Genomic DNA, 12,766 nt, shown 5'->3' with positions numbered 1-12,766 from the left:
CATAATGTTCTTTTATATTGTTTTTTGTGTGTTACAAGCGTTCAGAAATATTAAATTTTATCACCGTTTACTTGGAATTATTTTGTTATATATATACATATTTAAAAAAGCATTCATGTTCCTCACTATTGTTTTGGTATGTTACATTTATGGTTCATATTTATATAATGTCATTTGTATATGAATATTAATCATATAATGCCTGGGCAAATCTCGCTAATAATCCATGCCACTAATCTCACGAAGTAATATATATTTTTTGATCGATTCAATTATTGTGGCATAAATTAAAATTTTTAATTTTTTTTAGTCTATTCACCATGTGCAACCATCTGGTGTGTGCTTAAACCGCTATGTCAATGTTTTCTCTGGCTCACAATTGTTAATTTGTGCCTTGCTCTGACTTTTGGCCTTCCCTATTTCATTATCTATATTAAAGAAAGTGTGTGGTGATGAGTACTAATAGTATCTATGATCTTGTTGAAAACTGTTATTTTTTAAATACTTCCATGAATTCCACACGATGTCCCACTTCGTATATTCAACACTACGAAAACCAAATTTGAGTGTGAACATATAAAATGTGAGCTTGATACCAATAAAATAATTTGAAGTTTCTTAGGTTGGAACAAACATGCACATTACGTTTCGGTATGTTTTTGGTTTATACGAAGAATGTCTACGGCTATTAAAATGGAGCCTCAGTCATAGCTGGCTATATTGTCGAAATATTTAGTTTAAGGCAGGTATGCGTCGAATAATTATTTATTGAAATGAGAATGTAACATCCATCTGGTGGAAAATTGTCAAACCAGAAAACACAAAAACACGCTATGGTGGAAAAGTGTCATCCAGTAAACCTGAAAACACAAAAACATGTGAAATAAGATGTAGTGCTTTTAGGACCTCCATATTTGGTTGTGTTAGAGTTTGATCCTTCGTTAATGTCACATACCCTATATAGCAAGTAGCAACAGGGTTCGAAAGGAATCAGGGCATGATAAGATTGTAATTAAAACAAAAGTTATTGGCGATATCACCGACTTTTTAAGATAACTTTTGCTGGCAGTACACTAATGATCAAAATAGATGAATGCCAGATGTTTCATTGAGAAAGAGCCGACCTGGAAATAAATTAAATTGAAACAATTAACATGTCTACACCTGTGATTTACATGTTACATGCTTATTACCTCCTACCAACTTAGGGTAGTTGTTTGTAACTACTACAACCTTTGGTACATCACCATATGTGGTCAATTTTGCATCTAGTATGGCTCACCCATCAAATACACTAAGACTGTAAGACATACGGTTGACTTTAACCATTACTCATGTACAACTTTGGCAAGCACACATATCTTAAACTTACAAAAGGAAAAATATGCAAGTGAATAGCCATATACCTTTCACATCTTATGGTGTTCATAGCATCCAAGTGACACTACAAAGCATATCGGTATCTGGTGCAAACCAAAAGTTGTTACATCTAGACGATATTAGCTGGTCGAGAACAATAAAAGGCAAACATAAGACAAATCAGCATGCTCGACCATGTATGAGTTCGCAGAGTAATAATATTGCAACATACAAAAGAGCAATCCAATAAGTAGAGTCTACCACCAGCAGGCTCAAGATCTTCACCACGTGTATCATTGTCCTTGAAACAAAGATTATGTATATATATAGCAGAAAACAGTACTAAATCAATGCATTACTTTCACAATTTCCCCTATAACTGGAGCTGGTTAATCACAAATCATAATAATCACAAATCATCCAATTTAAAACTATAGAAATTAAATCCAAGCAATGAACCCAATCAAACTCAAGAGCTAAACTCGGTTTGAACGCCGCCGGAAAGAGCTGTGTTGCGTTCAAAAGGATTGCAGACATAAGATTAGCCGAGACTTTCTTCCAGTAATATTTGCACGTTGAAGGAACTTCACATCCATGAGAATACCTACATAATTCATATAGTGCGTGATTTTTAGCCTTCCAAACCCATAAGAATACAATGCTTAATAGAAATTTAGACAGGAGGAAGGAAGCTAGATTATTTTCAATCTTTCTTAGCATATATAAAACAGATGATATAAAAACAAAACCTGGGAGAGCAAGAGCATTTGAGGTTCTTGTCGGCTCACTGCTACGGTTAGGTTGACGCACACCTCCAAAATCAATTTTTATCTACAGAAGAAAACATCTGAGAATCAATATAAATACACACAACTCACAACTGAAATTTTTTCTCAAAAAAACTCACAACTGAAATTCGGGTTGATCACGTTAGAAACTTTAGACAAAAGCGAATATGAATTTTCTGTTACCTTTATGGTTTAGACTAATATGCTTCCTGCAAGAAATAAAAACATAAAAGAATAATGTAAGCAACTGAAAATCGAGGACTGGAGATGAAAATTGGGGAGCGGAGCCTAACTAACTCTGTCGGCATTAGAGGAGTGATTTGGCCTTGGCCATGGCCATGGGATAAGAGATACAGTCTTTTCTCGAAATAGCAATCTTACATTGTTTTCCGGTTTGGATCGATCCCTGAGAACGATGGATGGAGAATCGGAAAGGTCACGAAAATAAAAGACGATATAAACCGGAAAGTCGAGATATTTATTATATTTGAAGCTTCGGCCGGTTACGGTGGGATGCGAACGGGTCGATTGAATGCTTCTCAGTCGGAGAGAGTGGGCTAATCACGCAAAAAGGCAGAGCTAAGAATGGATTAATGAAAGGTTGAGACGTTACTGGAGAGATCGAACAGCTCTTGAGTTCTAGAAACTTATTAGCATAGTTGGCTTGTCATAATGTTTTTACATGCCCAATCACAAATTGTAATAACAGCCCGCTCCAGGTTAGATGCACGTGACAAACCGGAATCATTTCTACTTTCATAACATAGGATGCATTTGACTTCTTATATATACATATACTTTCTTCTTCTTTACATACAACAAATTTTCTGATAAAAAGCATAATCAATTCATTCATATTACCAAGGATGAACTAATCACTTATATTTCCATTTAATGTTTTAACTCTCCTCATCATTCTTGTACTAGGTTTGTGTCTATACTTTCGTAATATATATTACATTTATTCTTACAAGAAAGAATTTAGAATGTATTTTTTCTGCAACGTCTTACTTTTTGTTTTTTTTTTTAATAAGCTAAGTTGTTACAGACATTTTATTATAGTTCATTTACACTATGAAATTTCATAATATCTAAACCAATAAAATTATTTACCATAGTTTTGTGATAAATTCAGGAAACTGGTATCCAAAAAGTATTTCGTGTTATTTCTTCGCCTATTTTGGCTAGCTATATGGTTTTAATATATTATGAAGAATTGTTTTGTAATCCAAATTGATTCAACAAACACCTTTTCGTCATTACTTCAAATTCATATTTCGTGAGTAAATAAATATGTAAAGCTATAGTTTTTGTTTAAGAAATAAAATTGATGTATCATTTTACAAGGAAATTTACATGATACTTATAGATATTTTTATATCGGATCAGGGTTCATCGTGATTTGTAACAGAAAGAGGAGAAGATCAGAGGAAGAGCAGAGGTAGAAGAGAAGTTAGAGAGGAAGAAGTTTAGGGATTAACCTGTTTGATTATGATCGTATTCGATAGATGTTTTTGGTACAATACATAAGACTTAAATAGACTAATAAAAGACTTATTGACTTGATAACTTCAGAAGCCCAATAACCATCTCCCGAGGCCCGTTAGTTCTTATCAATACTCCCTCGTTAGAGATCCAACTTGTCCTCAAGTTGGCAGAAGCAATCTCTGGAAAGTGAGCAATAGCCCTGTTGAGTATCCTTAATATCTCCTTCTCATTACCTCCACATTGCACCTGCACTTCAGCTAAAATCAAATAACGCAGTCCTTGCAAAACAGCTCCAGCCACTTTGATAAGTAACGCCATTTCAGTAATGAAAATGTCAGCCCTTGAAAACAAAAACTGATCTTCAATACGGTTCCTGCACCAAGTCCTCCAAGATCTGATGCTGGAAAAAGCACCGTACACTTCTGACCAAGTCTTGTCGCTTGAACTCAATGTAGCTCGAGTTTTTTTCTCCACTACCCCGACTTCTAGCTTCTTTGACATCCAATGCCTAAATCTCACTATGAACAGACTCAGCTCCGGTGGTCTCGGTGACTGAAACGCTTCATACGTAGAGATTGAAATTGAATGGTTCTCAAAGGACACCATTGTAGTCTTGGCAAGATTCCCTCCCCTTTCGGAATCTTCCATTTCTTTGCTTAAAGCCAAACAACCACGAGCCATCATCTCTTCTTTAAAAGTCAACTGAGCATCAATTAGATTCTCCTTCATGTAGAACCTCACGGCCCTTTTATCAAGACTCTTGTTGCCATCTTCCTTACCAGGCTTAGCTAGCAGCTTATTACAGAGTTTCATCTCAGTGTGAGTTTCTCCTAAAGCGCTACCGTCCCGCAACCCTAAAGCGCTACCGTCTCACAACCATAAGACTGAATGACTAAACCTTTTCTCTGCCACTGCTGGAGCCCTCACCGAACCACCATTGTTTTTCTCCTTCTTGCATACTGCATTCTGACAACCTTTTGAAATCAAAACAGCCCATTGTAGTGTTTTGTAAGTGTGTTGCTGCCTCACAACCTTTTCGCCATCGAGCTTCTTTATTATACTCCCCGGTAAAATAACAGCCTTGTCCTCATGGCTGAAGCTAAAGAAGACAAAAACTGATACCATGATCACATCCTCATAGCTTGAAAAGGTCTTTTGACTCCTTAATGTTCTTGTAACACCGAGAACAAACCTCCAACTTGACCTCGTTGTAGAACTCAGATACAAGTCTGTCCATTGGAGCCTCATGCTTCACAAGACCATTTAGTGGAACAGATACCTTGGAAGCGATCACTCTCGAGCCTCCCTGTCTTATCAAGGCGTGGATACCAACTTCACAAGCCAGAGACAACAAATACAGAAACTCGTAGCCTCCTTCGAAATCGTTTGGCGATGTTCCTGTAAACGTGATCATTTCTGGAGTAAGGGGACATGGGGAGATCATCTCTACTGAAAGTGCTATCTCAAGACCATGGCAGAACTTAGCAGAAACACAAACACCTAGTAGTAGAATCACATCACGATGTTCAGTTCCAATTTTCTTCAATCCAGTAGCTAGTTTAAACTGCTCAGCTGTTTCCATCTTGTCTGTCTCACTGCAGAACATGTCATTATCACCACACTGATGTCTCGGTATCCCCACAACATAACCACGAACGGAACCCCCTGGCTCCCACGCACAACAAGGTGAAGTGCTGTCTGACTCTACTCTTTTCAGTTGTTCGTTTTCATTACTCTGTGGTAGCCTAGCAACTAAATTCACAGCCGCTATTCCCGCCGTAAACTGCCCTAAACTCATATTATGCCCTGAAAATTCGCCCTTGTTTCTCAAACCAGCCAGTTCAATTCCACGCTCCCATCCTGTATCAGCCACAAAAACTTCAAACGCTAACCCAGACAACGAACCACCCGGATCATGTTCTTGTTCCCTAGTTTCTGCTTCCGCGCCATTAAACAAACTTTTCTTTGAGTGAGCGTTCTTGAGAAGCTCTAGTAGCTTCTTGGCAACCTCAGCTTGACCTGGATCCCAAACATATAGCTCCAAAGAAGGATCCAATTCCTCAAAACGGTTCAACCAACGTTTAAGTTTCGTCTCTTTACAGCCAACATTGTCTGAAACTTTTTTATCATTCCCAAACAACATAGACAAGCACAGGATACTGTCATCACCATCTTCAATCTGAAAATCAAAACCCATTTTACGCTTCCTACCCTTGTAACACCTTTCCACAGCTAAAGTACGTCTCTCTCGGCTCGTTGGAAGTGTGATCGGAGCCTTGAGTGATCGATCTATGTCAAGTGCTTTGAATGGAGATTCGCACACCAGGTGTTCGACAGATGATCTCAAAGGGTTTCCGCTTTTTCTGCTTGTTTCAACGGGATCAAACAGCTCTGTGGCTTCGATCTGAAGAATCCGTCCTTTCACGAGCTCAAAACCTTCTGGAATCTGTTCCGCCGGATCGAGATCAGACTTCTTAGACGACTGGTTTAGGTTTTCACAAACCGGCTTGACGTTCTCAGGCAACGGATCGGAATCCGTCTCATCTTCCAACACCATGTTCTCACGAAGCTCCCTAAGCGATGATTTCACTTGCTGCAACCCGATCTACACCCTAGTAAATAACTCGTCCATACGAGACTTTTCTTTACGCCGGATCTCGTACTCCTTTTTATCTTCGGTACTCCATTTCATCAATAGCGCTGTCATCTCATCCATCGATTTTGAGTTTGATGTTGAATCCGGAAACGCACTGTCAAGAGGATGACTGTGCTCTGATACCATTGATAAACCCGGATCAGGGTTCATCGTGATTTGTAACATAAAGGGGAGAAGATCAGAGGAAGAGCAGAGGTAGAAGAGAAGTTAGAGAAGAAGAAGTTTAGGGATTATGATCGTATTCAATAGATGTTTTTGGTACAATACAGAATACTTAAATAGACTAATAAAAGACTTATTGACTTGATAACTTCAGAAGCCCAATAACCATCTCCTGAGGCCCGTTAGTTCTTATCAGAAGCATATGAAGAGGAGCCTCAACATAACCACACCACCACCAATCAATGTTCATCCCGGAGCCATTAACCACACCAGTTATGTAGCCACGTGAATTGGGGTCACATAATAGATCCGTGAATTGGAGAGCTTGAGGATCCATAGCCGCCGCGTTAGTCACGACCGATCACCAATCTATGCTGTCGTGAGCCTTTAGTCACCGGAGAGAGACATTCTGTCAGCGGAGAGCCGGCCATGTCACCAGAGAGCCGCGCCGTGTCAAGCCATAGCTATCCCGAGAAGGTTAAGTGTAACATTAGTTGTTTCTTGTATTGCAAGTAACATTTATATCATAAAACCTAATTGTATCATGATGCAATCTTAACTTATTAACAATACATAAGAAAAAAATCACTTAAGTGACCTCTCAATTAAGGGGAAATTTTATGTTTACTACTTTCATGGTACTACTTTTCATCTTTACTAACACTAAAGTGACATTTTCAAAATTATATTCTTCATTAAGTGGTAAAATACTCTTATACCATTGTTATCTATATATATATAATAAATCATTATTTAAATAAAAAAAATATGTTTTCGAATTATACTTTTTCAAATTCGAACTTTTTTATAAATTTTTTTTTGAAAACTTTTTTTCGATTTTTTTTTTCAAAATTTCTTTTTTTTTTTCAAAATTTCTTTTTGAAAATAAAAAAAATTATGTTTGAAACTATTTTTAAAATTTTTAAGTATTTATTTATATATTTATTAGAATCCTAAATTTTTTTTTTATGAAATATCAAATTTATTGATCAAGCAAAGAATGTTATTTAAATAAGTAAGGCTACTCTACAATCTTTATGTATGAACCACATCTTGTTCACATGCTAAGCTGGAACCATCGACTGAGTAATTCTCCATATTTGTGATCGAATTTGTATTTGAGTGAGGAGAAAAAAATGTCGGAATAAAATCGATGAGGGAGAGAGAAAAATATTAGGACTCAAGTGCATTTAAATGTTTAATTGACCAACTTTATGGTTAGTTATGTTATTTAGGTAGTGAATAGGTAGAAAGTGGTTTTGGTTAGAAAAAACTGTTCTATTAGCAAGAACTGTCTTTTAATGTTATAAAAAACTTAAAACTGTCTCCGAGTGTAATTGTTTTTTTTTTTTTTTGGGTTAATGGTGAGTGTTAAAGGTGATTTAAGGGGATTTCAGGAAAGATATATGAATCAATATTCAGCTATTTTCTGCAGATTTACTTGAGTACATTTTGTCATATGCATTTCCGCCATCATCTTCCATGTTGGTAATCTCTGAATCGGAAATTTGAACTCTTTGGTTTCCTTCTAAATTAGATGAGATTCGTCAAGGAGAGTGGCACTAAGGGATATGAGGTGAATACAAATCCCAGTATCAATATTATTAATTTAGGATCACTCCTATGATTTACCCTCAAATTTCCATGGAACATTACTTCTTTGTGCCACTAGACATCCCCTATATATTAATTGAAAAGTCACTTAAGTGATTTATGATGACGTGTCGCTCATAGAAGAGCTTTCCAATTAAGTGTTTATAATTTGATTGGTTGATATTTTTTAATTTTTAATTTATTTAATTAAAGTGTTTGAAAGGAAACTAACCCTATAATTAGCTAATCTAATATATGTTTCCAAACATACAATTAAACATCTTAAATATAGATGAATTAATATTATTTATTTATAGAAACAATTAAATATCATAGATTATATTAGATAAATTGATAATATATATTTAAATACATATGATACTACAAATTTTTTTATAAAAATGGTTTTTAATATCTTTATATTAGTAGTGAATACAATAAATCATAGATTCCAGAAAAATAATTAATGTAAACCTAATAATATTAATTAAACCCACTCTCTCTCTCTCTCTCTCTATATATATATATATATATATATATATATATAATTAATCATCTACCATAAATTTGGGTTTCGATTTAAGATTTAAGATTATATTTTTAAATAACAAAATATTATAGTTTTGACATTTGTAGTTAGAATTTATGGTAGATGATTAATTTTTTTTAATGTTTTATGGTATAGGTCAAAGTATGTGGTTTAGGGTTTAGGGTTAAAGGTTCGAAATAGATATGGTTTGAGATAATTTTTTGAAAATATTTAACTTTATAATTTTATATTTAATATTTGTTTAAATTTTAAAACATTATAAAAAATTATAATTTTATATTGAAAATATTGAACTCTTAGACTAAAATCAATCATGGTCATGAAAAAAGCAATATAATTTGTAATTTTAGTTTTTTTCAATTTGTTTTGAAAATTGTTTAAATTTAAAGAATGTAGCTACGGTTTTAAATCAAAATTTAAAATGGAATTTTAAATTAAAGATTTTTTTTAATGATTAAAATTGGAGCTTAACTCTAAACTATAAACCTAAACTTTAAACCTAAACCTTAAATTTTAAATAATAAAAAAATATTGTATTTGTTGTTCAAAGATAAACTTTATAATTTTTATAACTTTATAATTCTATATTTTATGATTTGAGGTTTATATTTTAGAAATGATTAAAGTTAGAGTCTTGTAAGTAAGAATTGTATAAGTGATTGTAAGAGAACATATATCTCAAGATCAAGTTAAAGTCTCAACTTGAAATTCAAGAAACTATGCACATTCAGTTGATTTATATTCACTTGATATTGGTAAGATGATCTTCAATATAACTTCTTAAAGTACTTGAATTCAATTTTCCGATTTTAGGGTATGTTTGAGGTATGACTGATTTATATAAATGATACGGCTGAGTTATCTAAACGATACGACTGAGTTATCTAAACATTTTCCGATTTTAGGGTATGTTTGAGGTATGACTGATTTATATAAATGATACGGCTGAGTTATCTAAACGATACGACTGAGTTATCTAAACATTTTCCGATTTTAGGGTATGTTTGAGGTATGACTGATTTATATAAATGATACGGCTGAGTTATCTAAACGATACGACTGAGTTATCTAAACATTTTCCGATTTTAGGGTATGTTTGAGGTATGACTGAGTTATGTAAACGACACGACTGAGATATATAAACGACACGGCTGAGTAGTGTAAACATAGCATAAGTCAAACACAAAAGACATGGGTGAGTTATGTTTCTTACATAGAAAACCAAAAATACAAGTTTTCTGCACCATTCCGGTGATAACTCGTCCATGTATACAAGCTTCATTGAACTCTTCTGTGTCGTCTCTGCTGAATCCGTCACTTCTTTCCTTCTCCTCCATTCTCTTCTTGTTCAATCTTCGCTTTCACTCAGATCTGAAATAAAATTTAGATTATCCAAATATGGGTATCAAATCACAAAAAACATAAATAAATACATCTCACAAATGCCGATTTGGGTGTTTTTTGGAATGTATTTGTCTTTTCTCCTCGGAATGCACACTTCTTATAGCTAGGTTTTCGGAGATTGACGGAAATTAACTCAGCCACAACTGCATGTATAAACGAAACTGCATATATAAACCAGCCGTAAAAGAAAGTAACTCAGCCACAACATAAACTAAAACTCAGCCACAAACTCGAAAAACGTAGCAGAGAAGATGATTTCGGGCGATTGCAGCAAAGAATATTTCCTAGAAACGATTGGAGACGACGATTTCGGGGAAGATGATATCGGAGAAGACAAGACAGAGAGTTAGTTCGAGGAAGAGGGAGTAAACACAATGTCGACGACGATTTTAGAAAAGCGGCGGTGAGGGTTCCTTTAGTTCTTCGACGAAGTTGTACGTGTTATTGTGTTTTTTTTCAACGTTTATTTAATTAAAGAGAGTTAGAAAGATAACTTTTATTTTTTTTTGACCGAAAACTCATCTTCTTCCTTTTTTTGGTCAACTTTATAATTAGTTTTCATCATAATAACCAAAAACCCATTTCCAGATAACACGAGATTGTGTTTTTTTTTTGTGCTTTTGAATTTCTTATAAAGTCTTAAGAGCAACAACAATGGTAGTACTCTCAAAAAAAATATATTGAAAAGTGGAGATTTTTAATAGCATGGCATGTATATCGCAGTATTGATAGAGTCACTTATTCTATGACATGCATAGAAATTTCTATCAATAGTGTTATCTCACAATAATATATTCTCTTTCTTTTTTTTTTTATTTATTTATTATGTTCTATTATTTCACTATAAGAACACTAATGAGAACATTTATTAGATCTTACCATTTCTGATACTCTAATTAGCATGCACACATGATAAAGATATATAAATTCTTTTATATATATATGATCATGTAACATCTAAAAACAATGATGTGGTAAGTAAATACCACAATACAAAACATTTGATTTGTACTTTCTATAGCTATTTTAATCAACAAAAGATATAGAACATAATAGTTTATGTAAATATTATTATGATTATGGCTCAAAATTGATCCATATATATTTTATACAACAAATATAAATGGCAAACAACATAAATGTGGTTGCGATATAACAAAAATATAATATTTTTTAAAATAACTCGTGGGCTCATCTAGTAAGCATCATTTTTTTTCATTTAGCGCCCAAAATTTAGAAGTTAATAATTCTAATATACCTTTTCAACTTATTGTTTCATTTACTACATCTGCAAAAGATCATATTTTATTCTTATCATAATTTGACAACTTATTTAATTATTACTATAAATCACATCTTAATTTATTATAAATATATATGAAGTTTGTTGTCAATAAAATAAACATTAAGATCATTTTGGACATGGGACATAGCATGCACATTTGTTTCCTGAGATGCAACCAGTGGTTATTTCCTGCATCCCTGACCCTTCTGTCTTCTTCTTGCATGCAGATAGGCAAGCTGGCTTGTCTTGACAACTTTCAGGCTTTTGGTTATCTAGATATATGGGACATGTATTTTTTTTATTTTTATTCCCTTGCCCCATCGCTCCGACCACTATTATATATAAAACATAAATCTCAGTGTATCTAATGAAAAATGTTTCCGACAAATTTCAAATACTGAAAAATATTTTAGATAATGTTTATTTAGTTTTAAAAATCATTGATTATTTGAGGTAAACAAAACATGTAGCTAATCTGATATAAAGATATCTATAAGTACCATGTAAATTTCCTTGTAAAATGATATATCAACTTTATTTCTTAAACAAGAACTATAGTTTTACATATTTAATTACTCAGTAAGCATGAATTTGAAGTAATGAAGAAAATTTGTTTGTTGAACCAATTTGGATTAAAAAGAGTTTTTCGTAATATATTAAAACCATATATCTAGCCAAAATAGGCGAAGAAATAACACAAAATACTTTTTGGATATCAGTTTCCTAGATTTGTCACAAAACTACTGTATATAAATTTATAGGTCTAGATAATATGTAATTTCATATTGTAATCAACTATAAAAAATGTCTGTAACAACTTAGCTTATTAAAAAATAAAGTGATATGTTGCAAAAAAAAAAAACAAAAACAAAGACATTCTAAATTCTTTTTTTTTTACGAATAAATGCAATATATATTACAAAAGTATAGAGACAAACCTAGTACAAGAATGATGAGGAGAGGTAAAACATTAAATGAAAATATAAGTGATTTTTTCATCCTTGTGTAATATAAATGAATTGATTATGCTTTTTATCAGAAAATTTGTTGTGTGTAATGAACAAGAAAGAAACAAGAAAGTATATGCATATATAAGAAGTCAAATGTATCCTATGTTACAATATATCTAATTTAAGCTACTTGCCTCCTTTAATTTAGATTAAATGAGGTGGTTTTGCATAATTTCAGATTTTGTTTTACGTATTTGGTAAACTAATGCATTAGACTCGCTCATATTTTACCGAAAATAGATATCTAATTCACAGTCTATATTTTTTGGGTAAAAGTAAAAAATAAAAACTTGATTTATATGAGGAAATGCTATTGATTAAGAAACAATTCAAAAGACTTATATATATATATATATATATATATATGAATTCTTTTTATGGATCTATCATAGATGAAATTTCAGGGATTTGAGTGAATTTTATTGGACATAGTATTTATTTTTTATTTAGTTTAATCAAGTATAAAAGCAA

At 33.0% G+C, this 12,766-nt stretch overlaps 1 protein-coding gene and 2 long non-coding RNA genes across 7 annotated transcripts; all 3 read right to left on the bottom strand.

The window, feature by feature from the left end:
• Positions 1 to 756: 756 nt before the first annotated feature.
• LOC106320039 lies at positions 757 to 2,787 on the bottom strand. 5 transcript variants are annotated; one of them, XR_001265686.1, is made up of 6 exons: positions 2,441 to 2,787; positions 2,331 to 2,356; positions 2,109 to 2,190; positions 1,407 to 1,963; positions 1,194 to 1,300; positions 757 to 1,124 (listed from the first exon to the last, which is right to left on the bottom strand). It is a non-coding gene; the product is annotated as an uncharacterized LOC106320039 (long non-coding RNA). The 5 variants fall into 5 exon arrangements; XR_001265687.1 differs by having other exon boundaries at positions 757 to 1,300; positions 2,267 to 2,356; XR_001265685.1 differs by having other exon boundaries at positions 757 to 1,300.
• Positions 2,788 to 3,802: 1,015 nt separating this feature from the next.
• LOC106320042 lies at positions 3,803 to 4,465 on the bottom strand. The gene is made up of 2 exons (XM_013758409.1): positions 4,049 to 4,465; positions 3,803 to 3,887 (listed from the first exon to the last, which is right to left on the bottom strand). Exons 1-2 carry the CDS (start codon positions 4,446 to 4,448, stop codon positions 3,865 to 3,867), a joined length of 423 nt encoding a protein of 140 aa, XP_013613863.1. The 5' UTR covers positions 4,449 to 4,465; the 3' UTR covers positions 3,803 to 3,864.
• Positions 4,466 to 11,383: 6,918 nt separating this feature from the next.
• LOC106320041 lies at positions 11,384 to 12,355 on the bottom strand. Its single transcript, XR_001265691.1, has 2 exons — positions 12,224 to 12,355; positions 11,384 to 11,617 (listed from the first exon to the last, which is right to left on the bottom strand). It is a non-coding gene; the product is annotated as an uncharacterized LOC106320041 (long non-coding RNA).
• Positions 12,356 to 12,766: the final 411 nt, after the last annotated feature.

Source organism: Brassica oleracea, unplaced genomic scaffold, assembly GCF_000695525.1.
Source record: "Brassica oleracea var. oleracea cultivar TO1000 unplaced genomic scaffold, BOL UnpScaffold00767, whole genome shotgun sequence".
NCBI classification, from domain to species: Eukaryota; Viridiplantae; Streptophyta; class Magnoliopsida; order Brassicales; family Brassicaceae; genus Brassica; species Brassica oleracea.
The sequence above is the reverse complement of the archived record's forward strand: the minus strand, read 5'-3'. Positions and strand labels throughout refer to the sequence as shown.